At 39.9% G+C, this 19,920-nt stretch overlaps 1 protein-coding gene across 5 annotated transcripts; it reads left to right on the top strand.

Moving 5' to 3' along the window:
• The first annotated feature begins 48 nt into the window (after positions 1-48).
• On the top strand, positions 49-17,989 carry LOC116161119 (LIM domain kinase 1). Of its 5 annotated transcripts, XM_031474343.1 has the most exons (12): positions 49-146; positions 428-536; positions 592-837; positions 3,885-4,055; positions 4,225-4,320; positions 4,411-4,543; positions 7,998-8,389; positions 8,436-8,664; positions 8,712-8,969; positions 9,018-9,248; positions 9,299-9,453; positions 15,566-17,989. In XM_031474343.1, the coding sequence occupies exons 1-12, from the start codon at positions 125-127 to the stop codon at positions 16,875-16,877; spliced, it is 3,354 nt and encodes a 1,117-aa protein (XP_031330203.1). In that variant the 5' UTR covers positions 49-124; the 3' UTR covers positions 16,878-17,989. The 5 variants fall into 5 exon arrangements, with proteins under 5 accessions (XP_031330203.1, XP_031330204.1, XP_031330205.1 ...); XM_031474344.1 differs by lacking the exon at positions 4,225-4,320; XM_031474345.1 differs by lacking the exons at positions 49-146; positions 428-536; positions 592-837; positions 3,885-4,055 and adding an exon at positions 4,134-4,172.
• The last annotated feature ends 1,931 nt before the right edge of the window (positions 17,990-19,920 follow it).

Genomic DNA, 19,920 nt, shown 5'->3' with positions numbered 1-19,920 from the left:
CCCTGTATAGCATTGTTTATTTGTCATATTAATCACGCTTAGGAATTTGTCGTGTTGAACCTGGCTTTTCTTAGTGTTAAGAGGAATCCATGATGAGTTAATTATTCGTTTTAGTGTATAAAAAATGTATCAACAAGCAGAAAATGGTACGTAAACAAGCTGAAACCTTACGGAATAGTGTGAGCTAAAGAAAAATTGGAAAACTTCGGGAAATTCGCAACGTTTCCACACAAAAACTTGTGCGTGGGTGATCCACCTACATCAACACCTCCAACTCCAAAATCCCTTTAAAATAATTCAATTTTCCAACGAGCTCGCCCGATTATTCCCCAATTTTGTTCTAAACGTCCCGAATTGTTTGTTTATAACCCTTTAAAGTCACAGTGTTTGTAAGTCCCATTTACACAGGCGCACTTATTTTTTACAGCTGAAACCGACCAACATTCCGACTCTTTTTGTGCTGGCTGCTTAAATGTTTTGGACGATGAGGAATTTATATGCGCTCTGGGTCAAGAATGGCATCTGGAATGCTTCAGGTTTGTACCCGGATTTTTTGCCCTCGCTTCGTTTACGCACAAAGTTCACTTTTAGGTGCTCGGCGTGCGACGCGTCCCTCTCGAATTGGTACTTCGAAAAGGACGGACTGCTGTTCTGCCGCGACGATTACTGGACGCGGTACGGCGAGTGCTGCCAGCAGTGCAGTCAGATAATCACGGGGCCGGTGATGGTCGCCGGCGATCACAAGTTCCATCCGGAATGTTTCTGTTGCGGATCGTGCGGGCTGTTTATCGGCGACGGGGATTCGTACGCGTTGGTCGAACGCTCCAAGTTGTATTGGTAGGTTCCTCTCTTTTAAGTTACAATTTGATAAGTCGGCTAGTTGCCACGACAATGAGAAGTTGTAGAGAGAGCCCTTAGCTCCTCTAGAGATTTCTAGTTCTTTTCCTGGCAATTACAATCTCTGGATAGTATTAGAGTGCTGTGAAAAGGCGGGGGTGAGTACTTAGAAGGATCAAGAAACGATTCGATTGGTCTGGAGAGCCTGAAATGCATTTTGGGATACTGGAAAGTTGTTTTTTTAAATAAAATTGGGGTGAGATAACTTGAAACATGGGGGAGGGGAGGTATCGATGATTTTATCAAAACATTTGGGGGCGCGCATGGTTTGAGCGGTGCACGGTCGGGTGGATCATCGATCCTGCAACATAGGGTTACCCGCTCTTAAGGGGAAGGGGGTACTAACAACCAACATTTAAAAGATTAAAATCTTAAATTTTCAAAATCATAAAATGTTTGCAAAATTTCAGGAACTCGTAATTCCCGAAATTTCAAAAATCTCGAATTCCCAAAATCTCAAAACCCCTATGATCCCAAAAAATCGAAATCCTTAAAAAATACGACAATATATAATTTTAAGACTTCCAAAATAGGGTTCCAAAAATTGGAACCAAAATATGAATACATACTCGAATTCTAAAAAGTTCAAATTCCCTGAATTTTAAAAATCCCGATCTAAAATCTTTAAAAATATACACAAATACAAAACATTAAAAAATCCTAAAGATTACTCAATGCAAGTATACAACAAAATGTAACGTTGCTTCAAATACAAATTAAAAAATTCAGGAAAAGAAAGAATTAAAAAAAATTACAAAATTCAAAGAATCTAAAAAACTTCAAAACCTCAATATATCTCTAAAATCATAGTTCCTAAAATTTCAAATTCCCAAAGTTTCAAAAATCGTGAATTCTCAAAATCTCAATGATCTCAAAAAATCAAAATCCATAAAACTATTATAATATCAAATTCTCAACATTTCAACTTTCTATGGTCTAAACAAAATATTTTATGAATTAAGAACTACCAAAATTTAAAATGTTTATTAAATAAAGGTAAATAAAAAAAAAATAAATACCTAATCTTAAAATTCCAAAATATGAAATTTCATATTCATTCATTCAATTTCAAAAACTCAACGTAAAAAAATTTCCAAGTTCCAGAATCTTAAGACTTCGAGAATATCAAGACTTCAAAAATTTTAGAACTATCAAAATTTGTAATGTCTATTATCTCAAAATTTCATAATCCCAAAATATGAAATTTGCAAAATTTCAAAAACTCATTCATATTTCCGAAATTTCAAAAATCTCAAATTTCTGGTCTCAACGTAAGTTCCAGAATCTTAGACTTCCAACATTTTCAAACTACCAAAATTTAAAATGTCTATAACCCCAGCATTCCAAAATATGGGATTTGCAAAATTTCAAAAATCTCGAATTCCTAAAATTCTTAAAAATACTAAAATATCAACTTCGCAAAATTTGTCTATATTTATATCAATTTGATAAATCTGTAAGTTCCAGAATCTTAAGACTACCAGAATGTTAGAACTACCAAAATTTAAAATTTCTATAATCTCAAAATTTTAAAATCCCAGAATATGAAATTTGCAACATTTTAAAACCTTAAGTTCTATAAATCCAAATCCCGCTATTTCTAAACTCTCGTATTCCCAAAATATCAAATTTCCATGGTATCTCAACTTTACAAAATCACGTAAATTCCAGAATCTTTTAAGATTTCCAAAATTTTAGAACTGCCAAAATTTAAAATGTCTACCTATAATCTCAAAAACTCAAATTCTAAAAAGTCTAAATTCCCGAAATTTCAAAAATTTTGAATTCCCAAAATCTCAAAACTCCCATGATCTCAAAAAATCAAAATCTAAAATCCTTAAAAATACAACATGAAATTCCCAAAACCTCAAATTTCTATGGTCTCAACTTAACCAAATCTTTTAGTCCTAGAAATTGAAAAAACTCCTAAGATCTCTCTACGTTCTAGAATCTTAAGATTTCCACTTCTATAATACGCCACGGTAAAAAAGGAGCGCAAGGGAAAAAGTAGTCACTGGAATATGAAATTTGCAAAATTTTAAAAATTCAGATTCTCAAAAGTCCAAAATCCCAAAATTTCAAAAATCTTAAATTTCTTGAATTCCATAAAAAATTCTACTGAACCATCCATAACATCGAATTCTCAAAATCATAAATTTTAAGCCTTCCAAAATTTTAGAATCACCAAAATTTAAAATGCCTATAATCTCAAAATTTTAAAATGCGAAATTTGCAACAAAACTCTCATTTCCGGAGTTTCACATTTATAAAATTTTCAAAACCCAAAATCTTGAATTTTTTCAACTATTTTGCTGAAATTTAATAAATGTCCTTTACCTAGAATTCGCAAAACCGTAAATTCCCAAATTTCTAGAATTCCCAAAATCTTAATTGTCAATAATTAAAAATCTAAGATTCTCTTCTCCCGAAGTCCCAAAATCTAGAAATCCGAAAATTTAAGACACCCCAAAATCTTAATTCAAGTCCCAAATTTGAAAAATTTGAAAATCGTAAACCCCCGAAATTGAAAAAATCCCAAAATCTCCAAGCTCCCATAGTTTCAAAAAATTAAAACCTAAAATATTTAAAAATACTACAAAATTTTAATGTTATGGTCTCAACAAGTTCCAGAATCTTAAGATTTCCAAAATAGAGTTCCAGAATCCTAGGAATTTTAGAACTACCAAGATTGAAAAGTTTAAATTCTCAAAATTTGAAAAATCTCTTTCCAAAATCTTGAATTCCACAAAAAAATTCCTGAAAATTAAAATCTCTATAAACTCGAATTCTCTAACCACAAATTTCCAGAATTCCCAAAATCTTAAATTTCAAAAATTAAAAATCAAAGATTCTCTTCTCCCAAAGTCTCAAAATCTGTAATCCCCAAAAAGTTTATCCAAAAGGATGTTAAACAGTCCTTAGAGCATCAGCGCCATTCAATTCAAAAAATGCCAATTCTTAACACTACAGCGCCATATTTTTTATAGCGGCCAGTGTTATAAGCGCCAAATGCAGCCGTTGGAGAAGACGGCCCGATTTCCCTTCATCTCCCACAAACCGCACTCGATCAGGCTAGTCGAAATACCCGGCGGGCAAAAGGGAATCAAGCTGTCCTCCGACTCGCTCCACGGAAAATCGCATCGACTGACGATATCGCAGTAAGTACCCTTCGCGTAATAATTTTACGGGTAGTTTTAACCAACAGGAGTGGAATCAAGCTGCCTTCTTAACTCCGACTCGCTCCACGGAAAATCGCATCGACTGACGATATCGCAGTAAGTACCCTTCGCGTAATAATTTTACGGGTAGTTTTAACCAGTTGTACAGGATGGTGTGGAAGCTTCAAGGGAAACTGCTGCAGTTGGCTTTTGCCTTCTTAACATCCGCTTTTAACTTTTGCTGCTACCTAATTCCCTCGTATAGGTAGGTTGGTATTAATTTTACTTAAAAACGGGTTGCATGACTCATTCGTAGCTTACCCCTCTTTTTCTACTAATACCACGTTTGTGACAGATTGGATATGAACAATGACCTTATGTCCCTACACATTGGCGATAATATTTTGGAGATAAACGGCATTCCCGTGAAAGAGACGCCTTTGGAGAACGTGGAGAATTTGTTGCGATGCTCCGACACAGTTTTACAGGTTAGTGGCTATCTTTGGTCGGGTAACTGCAGCAGATAGCTAACTGAATGCAACCGCAAGTCTGATCAATTATTATTGTAACACAATTTGCAGGTGTTTCTTTGTGTAAAATTTTTTTATCTTTAGAGATTATGTATTTGTTAGGCATTTTTGTATAAAATGGACAGATGTGTTAATGGGTTTAGATAACATTTTGTTTACGTGGTAATGAAGTGTTTCAATACAGCACCTTTTCAAAAAAGAACGTGGAAAAGAGTGAGTCCCTATCTCCCTCTCTCTCTTCTTTTTTCTTTGTTTCACTTATCTTCATATAATACCTCTTTCTTTTATTTCCTGCTTATCTTTGTTTGTTCTGTTTTTCTACATTCCCACATTACATGCTCTATGTGTTCCTCTCTCTCACCACATAATCTACTTTTCGTTTTCTCTTCTCTCCAGCCCTTATTTTCACATCTGCAAGTCGCTATGATTTTAATGTTCTTCTGTCCTTTATTATTGTTGATTACGTAGTTCTGCCCAATTCTGTGCTTGGGTTTCCATCTACCTCTCCCAATCGATATCCATTGCTTTTTGTTTCCAACATTTCCACCTTCGCTACCAGTTCGCTTTCTCTCTCCCTCTTCGCGTAGCTTAACGCCCTGCGTCCTATTACTATTCTCTCTGAAGTTAATGGTTCCGAATTAATCACGCATAAATGTTGGTCAGCAAGCGCTTAATTAGTGTCGTATGGGTCCATAATTAATTAATTTTTGAAATTCATGACTCGGCGAAAATTTGTTCCTATCGCGCACAAATGTTGGTCAGCCAGCGCTTAATTAGTGTCGTATGGGTCCATAATTAATTAATTTTTGAAATTCATGACTCGGCGAAAATTTGTTCCTATCGCGCACAAATGTTGGTCAGCAAGCGCTAATTATTGTCCTATGGGTCCATAATTAATTAATTTTTGAAATTCATGACTGTCGACGAAGATTTGTTCCAATCGCGCATAAATGTTGGTCAGCCAGCGCTTAATTAGTGTCCTATGGGTCCATAATTAATTAATTTTTGAAATTCATGACTCGGCGAAAATTTGTTCCTATCGCGCACAAATGTTGGTCAGCAAGCGCTAATTATTGTCCTATGGGTCCATAATTAATTAATTTTTGAAATTCATGACTGTCGACGAAGATTTGTTCCAATCGCGCATAAATGTTGGTCAGCCAGCGCTTAATTAGTGTCCTATGGGTCCATAATTAATTAATTTTTGAAATTCATGATTGTCGGCGAAAATTTGTTCCAATCGCGCATAAATGTTGGTCAGCAAGCGCTTAATTAGTGTCGTATGGGTCCATAATTAATTAATTTTTGAAATTCATAACTGTCGGCAAAAATTTGTTCCAATCGCGCACAAATGTTGGTCAGCAAGCGCTTAATTAGTGTCCTATGGTTTCGTAATTAATTAATTTTTGAAATTCATGACTGTCGCGAAATTTGTCCAATCGCGCATAAATGTTGGTCAGCAGGCGCTTAATTAGTGTCCTATGGGTCCATAATTAATTAATTTTTGAAATTTTGAAATTCAAATCGCGGAAATTCATGACTGTCGACGAAATTTGTTCCAATCGCGCATAAATGTTGGTCAGCCAGCGCTTAATTAGTGTCCTATGGGTCCATAATTAATTAATTTTTGAAATTCATGACTCGGCGAAAATTTGTTCCTATCGCGCACAAATGTTGGTCAGCAAGCGCTTAATTATTGTCCTATGGGTCCATAATTAATTAATTTTTGAAATTCATGACTCGCGAAATTTGTTCCAATCGCGCACAAATGTTGGTCAGCAAGCGCTAATTATTGTCCTATGGGTCCATAATTAATTAATTTTTGAAATTCATGACTGTCGACGAAGATTTGTTCCAATCGCGCATAAATGTTGGTCAGCCAGCGCTTAATTAGTGTCCTATGGGTCCATAATTAATTAATTTTTGAAATTCATGATTGTCGGCGAAAATTTGTTCCAATCGCGCATAAATGTTGGTCAGCAAGCGCTTAATTAGTGTCGTATGGGTCCATAATTAATTAATTTTTGAAATTCATAACTGTCGGCAAAAATTTGTTCCAATCGCGCACAAATGTTGGTCAGCAAGCGCTTAATTAGTGTCCTATGGTTTCGTAAATAATTAATTTTTGAAATTCATCACTGTCGGCGGAAATTTGGTCAAATCGCGCATAAATGTTGATCAGCAGGCGCTTAATTAGTGTCCTATGGGTCCATAATTAATTAATTTTTGAAATTCATGACTCGGCGAAAAATTGTTCCAATCGCGCATGAATGTTGGTCAGCAAGCGCTTAATTAGTATCCTGTGGCTTCATAATTAATTAATTTTTGAAAGTCATGACTCTCGGCTCAAATTTGTTCCAATCGCGTGTAAATGTTGGTCAGCAAGCGCTTAATTAATGTCCTGTGGGTCCATAATTAATTAATTTTTAAAATTCATGGCATTGTCTGCGAAATTTTGTTAAGCAGCGCTTAATTTGCGTGATATGCTCCCGTAAGAATTTGTTTTTTGAAGTTCATCTCTTTCTCTCCCTCTCTCATTCTTTCTCTTTTCTCTCTGTCCTCTCTTCTTTTCCTCTCTCCTCTCCTATAGCTCCTCTTCACCCCCCCCCTTTTTTTTCCTTTTCTCTCTTCTACACTCTTTCCTCCCTCTTAATTTCTTTTCTTCATATTTTTTCTTTTTCTTTGGCTTCTCATCTCATACGTTTTCTTCTATTTGTCTAATATTTTCTCTCTTCTTTTTTTCTTATAGCACCTTACAATCCCCTTTTTCTATTTGCCTCACTTTTTCTTCTTTTTCTGTTTTGATTCGCCTGATTTCTTTATATTCTTTATATCTCCTTTAAATCACGTTCTTTCCTCACCTTCCCTTTGATTCTTTATTTTCACCTTGTCTTTCTTTTTTGTTTTCCTGGCCTTTCTTCCCTTCTCCTCATTTCCGTCATAATCCTCCCCTTAATCTTTTTCATTTTCTCTTGCCACTCTTTCTCCCATCAGTTTTTCCATTATTTGTTCCATTCTCTCTTTTCTCTGTTCTGAGGTGGGTATGTGGTGCCTGGGCAATGATTGTGCTCAAGCTTATTTATTCGATTTCATAAATTTCACGCCAAAAGATGTCTTTGTCCAATTTCCTCTAAGCAAAGCGTGGATAACCCGGACCGCTCCCACTTCCGCCATTTTGTTTGTACCCCGCCCACGGGTTCGCCATTTTATGACTCTCGCCGCTTGTCCGCCATTTTGTGCTAGTTTTCTGCTCCATTTTGTACCAGTGTCATACCCTTACCGCCATGTTCAGGTGACGTAACTAAAGAGTAACCTTGTTTTATGGTGCAATGTCGTGTCTCTCTTTAGCATGTCAGTTAGTTATCTGTTGAATTGTACCTTTTCGTTCGTCGTCTTAACACGCATGTAACAGTTGACGATCGAGCACGATCCCGACGCCGTCTCCAGACGTCGCCAAACATTCCTCGTGCCTAAGACGAGCCTGCCGCTGACCACGACCTCGAGCGATACGAACATTCCCAATCGAAAAAATAAACCGATCGACTCGTCGTACTTCGGCTCGACCGAGTCGATCAACAACGAGAGTTTCGAGCGGACGCCAACGGACCAAAGTATAATCGACAATAATGCGAAAAGCGCTAAAAATCTACGTACCGGTGATAAAGAAAGACTGTTTAAACGACGCGACGAGGGCTACATGAGCGGGACCAGGTCGAGGCAGCTGAGGCGGAAGAATAACGTCTCGGAGGTGGGACAGTCGTTGGATAAGGAGAGGAGCTCGTCGATGAGCCGGCTATTGGACGAGTAAGTCGCCGGCGATTTTTTAGGAGTTAACGTGATTGGGTTTTAGGTTACCGATTTCGAAACGATGCACGGATTTGTCGCGAGCGCACTCGTTTCTAGAGCCGAGGCCGCAGCAACGCGTGTTTCGCGCCTCGGATCTCGTGAAGGGGGAGCTACTGGGCCAGGGGTTCTTCGGGCAGGTTTACAAGGTGACGACGAAGGATACCTCCGAGGTGATGGTCGTGAAGGAGCTGTACCGCGTCGACGAGGAGGCTCAGAAAAATTTTTTGAAGGAGGTGAGTGTCGCTGCTGGCCTGATCGGCTTTCTATAAGTTTTGTGTAGGTGGCGGTGTTGAGAAGCTTGCATCACATTAACGTTTTGCGCTTTATTGGCGTACTGTACAAAGAGCAGCGGCTGCACCTCGTCACGGAGTACATAGCGGGAGGCACTCTCAGGGAATTAATACACGACTCGTCTCAGCCGCTGCCGTGGGAGCAACGCGTGTCGTTCGCGAAGGATATCGCGGCCGGTATGGCCTACCTACATTCCATGAACATCATACACCGAGACCTTAACTCGCACAATTGTTTAGTTAGAGAAGTACGCGCCCCATTTTCGCCTGCCGGATTAAAACGATTTTTAATTTAGGACAAGACTGTGATAGTTGCCGATTTCGGTCTCGCCCGTATTGTGTCGCACGACACGAGCAGCGTGAGAAGGTCGTCGCCTAGGGGCAGCATCGGCGGCGGCCGACGGCAGGAGAGGAAGAAACGTTACACGGTCGTCGGCAATCCCTACTGGATGGCGCCCGAAATGATGAAGGGGAATAAATACGACGAAAAGGTCGACATTTTCAGCTTCGGCATCGTGCTTTGCGAGGTAAGCGCCGCGCGTGCGTCTTTTGGCAGTTCTGAGTAATTTACTTTTAGATCATCGGACGCGTGCAGGCCGATCCCGACTTTCTTCCACGCTCAAACGATTTCGGATTGAACCAGGTGGCGTTTAAGGAGAAGTTTTGCTCGACGTGTCCGGACTCGTTCTACAAGATCGCGTTTTTGTGTACCGATCTGAACCCGGATTGCAGGTAAATTCAGGAAAAAATCACTGTAGAATTTTTTTAGAACTTTTCGTGAATGTTCTAGAATTTTTTAGAATCTCAGAATTTTAGTGCGCAAAGTTTTAATCAAAGTATCACGACTTTGTTTTCTAAAGTGGGACGTAAAACGCAGACTCGGCCGGTGTACGGTACTTTCCATGGCGTACTGGCTGGCGTCTGTCTTGATAACGAACGAAAGTTGTGTGTCCATGTTACGTCTTTCTTTAACAGTCCCGTAAGTCGTTTCGCTTGCTGTTCGAAGCCTGGTACAAATCGTCTGTACCAAGAGCACGTCTGGGTTCCGGAAATTCCGCGATGGCCGCGATGACGTGTCCCAGGTACCGGATCTGCTCCCTTGCGAACTAACACTTCTTTCGCCTGGCCTTCAGGTCACGCTGACGTAGACGAGTTAGGTGATCTATGAGGCGCTGGAAGTTGAATGGGGCATTCCGTAGCCCAAATGGCATCTTTTTTAATGGTGCAGGATCGGCGCCGACTTGCCAATAGCCGGCCTGTAGGTCGATAGATGACATTACTCGAGAGTAGTAATATATAGCCGATTCTAAATCTCACTAGATGAAAATCCCTAGAAAAGTCACTAGAATTGAGTGGTTCTGAACTGTGGTAGCGAGGTTTGCGCCTGTGCTAACGTCAAGGGGGTCGAGGTTTGCGCTCAAGATAAAGTATCGGAGGTTTGCGCCTGTGCTAACGTCAAGGTCAAGGGGTCGAGGTTTGCGCCTGTGCTGAGGTCAAGGGGGTCGAGGTTTGCGCTCGAGATAAAGTATCGGAGGTTTGTGTCCGAGCTAAAGTAGTTTGGTTTGCGTCGAGGGGTTTGTCAATGGTAGTGTACGGCCGATTCTAAATCACAATTCTAAATATGACTTTGAAGATGTGGTGGGGATTGACGCTTATACATATAAGCCTCTATATTTTCGTTACAAGGTGTACATGTATTAAAGATGTCGTGGATGGCATATGCTGAGGAATCATGGACCAAATCTGTCGATTTGAGATATAGGAGTTACTGACGGTCAGAGATTTTCAAAAACCGTTAAACGACTTTCCGTCTTTCAATACCAATTTTTTGCTTCGACATAAGGTGTATCAGGATCACAGAAGGTAAAAAAACTGCAAGATTTCTTGTCAATTATGTTCTCCTGATGCAATCAGTTTTAAATCGTAACGGGATCACAGAATGGGTTATTGAAGATATAGGAGTTACTGACGGTCAGCGATTTTCAAAAACCGTTAAACGATTTTCCGTCTTTCAATACCAATTTTTTGCTTCAACATAGGTGTATCAAGGTCACAGAAGGTCAAGAAACTGCAAGATTTCTTGTCAGACCATTATGTTCTCCTGATGCAATCAGTTTTAAATCGTATCGGGATCACAGAATGGGTTGAAGATATAGGAGTTACTGACGGTCAGCGATTTTCAAAAACCGTTAAACGACTTTCCGTCTTTCAATACCAATTTTTTGCTTCAACATAGGTGTATCAAGGTCACAGAAGGTCAAGAAACTGCAAGATTTCTTGTCAGACCATTATGTTCTCCTGATGCAATCAGTTTTAAATCGCATCGGGATCACAGAATGGGTTGAAGATATAGAAGTTACTGACGGTCAGTGATTTTCAAAAACCGTTAAACGACTTTTCGTCTTTCAATACCCATTTTTTGCTTCGACATAGGTGTATCAGGATCACAGAAGGTCAAGAAACTGTACGATTTTTTGTCAGACCACTATGTTCTCCTGATGCAATCATTTTTAAATCGTATCGGGATCGCAGAATGGGTTGAAGATATAGGAGTTACTGACGGTCAGTGATTATCAAAAACCGTTAAACGACTTCCTGTCTTTCAATACCAATTTTTTGCTTCGACATAGGTGTATCAGGATCACAGAAGGTCAAGAAACTGCAAGATTTCTTGTCAGACCTTATGTTCTCCTGATGCAATCAGTTTCCAATCGTATCGGGATCACTGAATGGGTTGAAGATATAGGAGTTACCGACGGTCAGTGATTTTCAAAAACCGTTAAACGACTTTCCGTCTTTCAATACCAATTTTTTCTTCGACATAGGTGTATCAGGATCATAGAAGGTCAAGAAACTGCAAGATTTCTTGTCAGACCATTATGTTCTCCTGATGCAATTATTTTTAAATCGTATCGGGATTACAAAAAGGGTAGAAGATATAGGAGTTACTGACGGTCAGCGATTTTCAAAAACCGTTAAACGACTTTCCGTCTTTCAATACCAATTTTTTGCTTCAACATAGGTGTATCAAGGTCACAGAAGGTCAAGAAACTGCAAGATTTCTTGCCAGACCATTATGTTCTCCTGATGCAATCAGTTTTAAATCGTATCGGATCACAGAATGGGAGAAGATATAGGAGTTACTGACGGACAGTGATTTTCAAAAAAACCGTTAAACGACTTTCCGTCTTTCAATACCAATTTTTTGCTTCGACATAGGTGTATCAGGATCACAGAAGGTCAAGAAACTGCAAGATTTCTTGTCGGACCATTATGTTCTCCTGATGCAATCAGTTTTAAATCGTATCGGGATCACAGAATGGGTTGGAAGATATAGAGTTACTGACGGTCAGCGATTTTCAAAAACCGTTAAACGACTTTCCGTCTTTCAATACCAATTTTTTGCTTCGACATAGGTGTATCAGGATCACAGAAGGTCAAGAAACTGCAAGATTTCTTGTCGGACCATTATGTTCTCCTGATGCAATCAGTTTTAAATCGTATCGGGATCACAGAATGGGTTGAAGATATAGGAGTTACTGACGGTCAGCGATTTTCAAAAACCGTTAAACGACTTTCCGTCTTTCAATACCAATTTTTTGCTTCGACATAGGTGTATCAGGATCACAGAAGGTCAAGACACTGCAAGATTTCTTGTCGGACCATTATGTTCTCCTGTTGCAATCAGTTCTAAATCGTATCGGGATCACAGAATGGGTTGGAGATATAGATGTTATTGACGGTCAGAGATTTTCAAAAACCGTTAAACGACTTTCCGTCTTTCAATACCAATTTTTTGCTTCGACATAGGTGTATCAGGATCATAGAAGGTCAAGAAACTGCAAGATTTCTTGTCAGACCATTATGTTCTCCTGATGCATTTATTTTTAAATCGTATCGGGATCACAAAAAGGGTAGAAGATATAGGAGTTACTGACGGTCAGTGATTTTCAAAAACCGTTAAACGACTTTTCGTCTTTCAATACCAATTTTTTGCTTCGACATAGGTGTATCAGGATCACAGAAGGTCAAGAAACTGCAAGATTTCTTGTCGGACCATTATGTTCTTCTGATGCAATCAGTTTTAAATCGTATCGGGATCACAGAATGGGTTGAAGATGTAGGAGTTACTGACGGTCAGTGGTCGTGACGGCTTTACAGAATGTTTCATTGTTGAGCGCATTAAGATCCATTTTTTAACTGTTTGGAAAGCACTATCGGACTGAATGAAAAAACCCTTATATTTCCAAAGTGTGGCCTTGAAATCTACAGTAATAGATTTCTGCACGGTGATTGACAGGAGATAGAATTGTTAGCCCGGACGCAAACCCCGAAAGCAACTTGGTGTGATTTCAGTCCTACATTATCGAGAGTAGCTTTACTAGTTTTACAAACCCCAGTCCAGAACCGTACAAGCAAAACATTCGAACCCACGCAGCACATACACAAACCTAGTTACTTGAAGGCCCCGATCAAATTATCCTACCCCGGAAGTAAACCACCACGATCAAATTGCCTTAAACGACCTTGAAACTTCACCGTAACCTGACAACAAACCTCCGGCCCAAATAGCCCGGACGCAAACCTCCGATACTTTATCTCGAGCACAAACCTCGACTCCTTGACCTTGACGTTAGCACAGGCGCAAACCTCGCTAGCGCAGTTCAGAACCACTGAATCCTAGTGACTTTTCTAGGGGGATTTTAGTGTGATTTAGAATCACCCGTACACTGCCATCGACAATACCCCTCGACTCAGGCGCAAACCAAATTACTTTAGCTCGGACGCAAACCTCCGATACTTTATCTGGAGCGCACGACCCCCTTGACCTTGACGTTAGCACAGGAGCAAACCTCGCTAGCACAGTTCAGAACCACTTGTAGTGTGGTCACTATTCAGCGTTTAGAATAGAATTAAATAACACTAATAACATTTTTATATTTGATTAAATGACATTCAAATTATCACCATGTAAACTAAAAAACAACTGTTCCAGATCCACCCATGGATCGCCACACACTCAATTCTATTGACTGTTCTAGGGATTTTCATCTAGTGAGATTTAGAATCGGTCATATATTACTCTCGACTCAGGCGCAAACCAAATTACTTTAGCTTGGACGCAAACCTCCGATACTTTATCTCGAGCGCAAACCTCGACGACCTTGACGTGCTGACAGATTTGGTCCATGATTCCTCAGCATATGCCATCCACGACTTCTTTAATACATGGACACCTTGTAACGAAAATATAGAGGCTTATATAAGCGTCAATCCCCACCACATCTTCAAATTCATTTTTAGAATTGTGAATTAGAATCGGCCGTACACTACCATCGACAAATCCCTCGACGCAAACCAAACTACTTTAGCTCGGACACAAACCTCCGATACTTTATCTCGAGCGCAAACCTCGACCCCCTTGACCTTAGCACAGGCGCAAACCTCGACCCCTTGACCTTGACGTTAGCACAGGCGCAAACCTCCGATACTTTATCTTGAGCGCAAACCTCGACCCCCTTGACGTTAGCACAGGCGCAAACCTCGCTACCACAGTTCAGAACCACTCAATTCTAGTGACTTTTCTAGGGATTTTCATTTAGTGAGATTTAGAATCGGCCATATATTACTAGTCTCGAGCATGGGCGGCGTGGAGGAGGTCATCGATGCGCGGCAGAGGGTAGCTGTCTGGGGTTGTGACACCCGAGGTGGGTGGATCCGTCCGGCTTGGGCACCCATACCACAGATTAAGCCCATGGGGATTCACACTCTTCTAGTATGTCGTTGTTCAGCATGTGCGACAACTCTGCTTGGAGGATTTGTTTGGCGGCGTTCAAACGGTACGGAGGCGCTCCGATCGGTGGAAGGGTCAATAGTATGTACCGCCAGTGGTGGTGGCGATTGGCGGTAGGCGCTCCCCCTGTAGCGAAGGTGTTTCTCTGGATCAGGCCGTTGAGTTAGTCGTCCTCCGCCTTTGAGTTGGGCGGCGAAAATTTTCCGGGCGACTAGGGCGGCTTGGACTTCTCTCGAACAGGTGGTGGGCCTTGATTTTCCATTAGCCAACACTCAATTGACGTCTTACCGCACGGAGGGTATTGTGTATCGTATGTCCTGTAATACACTGTCGCGCACCCGTGTAAATGTATGTACTGGAGTACTGCGTATCACTCCGGGCTTTTTGTTTGCGCGGGGGGGGGGGAGTTCTGGTGGTGGGTGGTGCAAATATAAAAGAACAAAGCAATTTGGAAGGGACCTCAATCAAGAAGATTAGAAGCTCCTTGCGAGGCTTTCGACTAACATTTTCGAACGGAGGGAAAAAAATCGCATTTAAGAAACTCACTTCGAATCAGAGGAAATGATTCTCATTCATATACCTTGTCAGTATCATATCCAGGAGGTCTCAGGGTTTACCCAAAACCAATTATGGTATCTTTCAATAAACGAATCGTCAATTACTAATTAATGAAGGAAACAAGAACAAGTTCAAAAGAAAAAACCCTCGTCTCATCGCACAAGCCGACAACAATAATCATAATTGGCGAGCTTTCATCCTTGTGTAATTGATTTCCGCTAAAACAGTGACGTAACTGTTGTCTTGATGTTTAACGGGGGGCATAAAATTGTTAGCGGGAGCCGGCCAAATTTAAAACTGCCAGTATACGGGGTCCAGTAAAAAAGTTTTCAGACCTAACGTCATTTTTTTAAGTGGAACACTTACACAGCGTTTTAAATTAAAATATACGGGATGTTTCAGCGACATCTTTTTTTTTTCTTATCCGGCATAAAAACCAGGCGCATCGAAAAAACTAGGAAGAAATTGTGCTAACACGCCGCTTACTTTTAGGCCCCCATTTGAGGTTACCGAAGTATGGTTGGAATCTTTGTCGATGCATCTATCGGTCGGTATTCACCTGCCGTCCGATTTAGTTTTCGACATCGAGCATTACCGCGGTCAGAGTCCGAGCTCCTCGGGCAGCACGACTCCGGAGGGCATACCGTCCGGCTGCCGCAGCCCGATTCTCGAGCCGATCTGCGAGGGCAAAACGGCGCCGTCGAAGGATTCGAAGATCATGCTAAGCGCGGACAATCTGAAGCCGATCATCAAGGTGTCGAGCGCGGACAATCTGATTACGGGCAGGAAGTCGAACGTCAAGCCGATTTTGAAGAACGCGACGAACGCGAGCTTGAGCAAGAGCTACGAGAACTGCAGTCGCAATTCGGATAGCACGCGCGGCGATGTGCTGAGCACGAAGAGTTGCGAGGACTTCGGTCCGTCGACGTACAAGTCGCCGGAGTACGAGAATATCAACTTCTTGCGAAACGACGCGGCTTTCATTAGCGATACAGAGAAATTCATAGGAGTTGAGCCTTTGAAGGTGGCGAGTTCGGCAACGTCCGGCAAGGAGAATAACAGCACAAGCAAAGGACAGCTTCTACCGCAACTGCGCCAAGTGCCCAAGAACTTTACGCGCAACCAACTGGGCGAGGTCTCAAAAGAGGAGGAGCCAGTAATCTCCGTGAAAGATCGCATAAAGTTTTTGGGCAAAAAAAGTTGCTTTGAAGTAAATAAGCCGAAATCCGTCGTGAATACCCAGCCGAAATTATCTAATCTAAGTCTAGAAAGCATGAGTATTAAAACGGGTAGCCTGTCGCCCTCTAGCGTCACCCAGAAGTACGTCAAAAGCGTCGCCAATAACGCGGACGCCGCCGGTCGGACTAATAGTGACGGTGCGCCTCAGTTCTGCGGCATTCCGGATATTGTGTCGTCGACGTTCAACCGTCCGAAAGTGAGTGACGCGAGCAAAAACGCCACCTCGAGCTTTTGCATAAATCGAAACATTTTCAAAAACAGTTTGGGCAGAGACTCGGGCAGTTCGTCGTCTGCGGCGAAACCGGTCTCCTTCGTGCAGCGAAGGGAGAGCTCCGTCAACAAGGGGGGCGAAGCCGAAGCGGCGAGTGCGCGAAATTTGCCTAAGCCAACGAGCAGCATCGTCAAGAACATCATTCAGACCTTAAATCATAGAGATAGCGGTAGGTTCGACTTCAAAAGTCGCAATACGTACGGTCGGGGCTCCTTGAAGGTGCTAGGTAATCCGAAAGTTAATATCAACTCTCCCGCACGTTGTAGCAGTCCGCAGGAGTTTACGGCGTTATAAGACTGTCAGTTTGTTGATAAGTAGCTCCATTAATTATTTGCAGAATTCAGTTGTGTGTAATATTAAAATCCAAATAATTGAAAATTATTATTATTATTATTATTTTGTATTACATACAACTCAAAACTGTAAGACTTCGTCGTGATCGGGCTTTACTGTTACATAAATGTACATATTAACTAATCTGAGATGTGCCATAGCTGCTATTTTCTGGTAAATTCGATATACGGCGTGTTCCACTGTGTATTTTAAAAAAAAAATAGAAGTGATACCGGAACATAACTGAAAAGCATGCGACAAACGCAGTACAGAACTTGGAACTGGACAAATTTATCTTGGAACACGCCGTATAGTACCTCTCAATTGCTTGAAAGTACCGAAAACGAGTGTGTTCAGTTTTACATGACACGTTGACGCGTAATCCAATTGCTCATTAGGGAATATATTATCAGTATTATTGTAACGCAATACTCTCTCACTCTTAACGTTCGATAAATCGACAGTAAAAGTGCCTAAGTTTACTGTAACCCCGTGTACCAAAAGAGAAGTTGCTAAACGTAGGTGCTGCGCGTTTTTTTTTTCGATTTTTCAAAATTACTAATTCTGTGATAGTGGATTAATTTAATCTCGTTTCTCTGAAGAATATAACTTGCCTGGTTAGTTGCGGACGCCGATTTAGGTGCTCTCTGTATTTGTTATGTATAAAGTCGACGCTATTTTTTGTACGCAAGCTATTAGACGTGTATATTTGTAGGTGCGATAGTGTACTAAAATTCCATTTTACAAAGTCAGGGATCTTTAAAGTTTTCGTCATTATATTTTTGTATAAAACAAGGGACGATCTGAACACCCCACGCACTTTTCCAATTTAATTTGACTCCATGAACGTGATCTTTTCGAATTTGTACTTAAAAAATTAACATTCCACACTTTTTATATTATTTTTGTGTCTAGAAATTCTATTATTTATATTTGTTATACGTATAATCAGTTTTTGGTCGGAGACACTTTGAAATTTTACCAAAAATTGTTAAATATTTAAACACTGTTAATATTTTTATTAAATTTTTATTATTAACTTTAATTGTATGTAATAAATAAGTGCACTCAAATTTGTTTTTATTTTTCAACAAAGGTGACTGGTTTTCAGATTTTATTAGAAGCTAATATCCGAATGGGCTTCGTTAGCAAATGGTAATTAAGTATAGGGAGTTCATTTCAAAGTTAAACTGAAGGTCATCGTGGTTGTGGTCTAAACAAAAAACGCACTGAAGGTCACGCGATTCCTTCCTGAAGAGTTTCGGGTTCAAGGTGACGTACTCAGGTGCAATTCCATTCTAAATATAGCCGTTTGAAAACAAAAATTGTATTGTTTTCGGGGCTGAAGGGCATATCCTTGTGTATGTAACGTATTTTTTTTGTTAATGTATAAAGGGTGCTTGCTCATTTTCCATGGCATCCTACGCTTAGAATCGCACATCCACGTGAGTAATGATACGGCGGCCATCCCTTCTCCCTTTTGTATGACGTCATACGTGCTGCGCTGTCATTGCTGTCCCATTTTGTGGCGGTAAATTTAATTTGCGAATATTGACCAAGTTGAATTTGTGATAAATGTATACGGTATTGCGAGAGTTGTGGACGTAGTGCCCTAATTGGTCCGCCATTTTGTTCTGGCTCTGCCCTATGTCATGATTACGCGGTAAAATTTGAAAATAAATGTATAGGGAGATGCGAACGTTTTATATACATGGTGAAATTTTGTTACGACTGGCAGTAGGTCGTGCATTTAGTTTCTGTGTTGTTATATTTGAATTTGCGACTGTTGGTCATTTTGTATCGGTAGGTTTGAATTTCCGATTGTGGCGCCACCTAGTGAGGTTGTGTTGGTGTTACAAGAATCGGAAATATAGTTTTCTGTAATTGGCATCAATTTGTCTTGGTGATACATTCGAAAATAAATGTATAGGAATTTGCGAAGTATACAGTGTGTCCCAGATCGGGTGGGATTGCATGGGTAACTTTCTTATTATTAAAGATAGAGAATTTGTTAAATGGACAATGTTTTGCAGTTTTAGATGCTTATTTAAAATTTCCTTGTGGAAATTCAAAATATCGAATAGGTTCGACGTAAATGCAAAAAAACTCAAATTGGCCATTTCCTTTAATGTCCTATATCATCGAAAGCATAAGAGATAAAAAAAGTTTTATATAAAAGTTACTGCGTTTAATACGCCTAATTTAGAATTGTTGTCAAAAAAATTCAAGATGGCTACCTCTGAGGAACATTTACCAACTTCCTAAAGTTAAATAGGTGCCATATTGGATTTTTAGATTAGTTGATAGATTTTTTAATTCTCTTTTCAACGAGCTATCATAGCATAAGATTGAAAATAAGATACCAGTTATATCAAGGGTTTTTATATTTTAATCAAGTAGGCTATGATGAATTAAAAAAAAAACAAAACAAAATCTATTCCAGGCAACAAAATAACGTATAGAACATCGCATTGCAAAAATTCCCTGTCAGAATGGGCATATATTTGGGTCCGGGGATCTGGAGGTAAGTGAAGAAACTGATTTGTATGTTTGCATAAATAAAATTAATGATAACAAGTTAAAAAGTAATCGTAAACGATTTACATAAAGCGCATTTCCACTTGCATTCATTTCCCATTTGTAAGATGCAACTTCTATAAAATCGTAAAAATCCGGCCACAAATATGAAAGATAGCGTTGCACATGGGCAATCCATTTTTGTCGTGCTACTTCAATGTCAGTTTATGAGAAGAATTTCATTTCAATGCTTTTCTAAATAAGAAAGTTGGAACTGCGCATGCGCAAACCTAAATTTTGAAACTAATGTTAGATTTTCCTTTGTTCCAAGCGCCTAAATATCAAATTTCACTTAAATGCTTCCATAGATAAAAAAGTTGGCACTGCGCATGCGCAAAATAAAATTTTGAAACTGGCGCTAGATTTTCCTTTATTCCAAGTGCCTATGTATCAAATTTCATTTAAATTCTTCCATAAATAAAAAAGT

This window comes from Photinus pyralis, unplaced genomic scaffold, assembly GCF_008802855.1.
Source record: "Photinus pyralis isolate 1611_PpyrPB1 unplaced genomic scaffold, Ppyr1.3 Ppyr1.4_LG10, whole genome shotgun sequence".
In the NCBI taxonomy this organism is placed as follows: Eukaryota; Metazoa; Arthropoda; class Insecta; order Coleoptera; family Lampyridae; genus Photinus; species Photinus pyralis.
The sequence above is the reverse complement of the archived record's forward strand: the minus strand, read 5'-3'. Positions and strand labels throughout refer to the sequence as shown.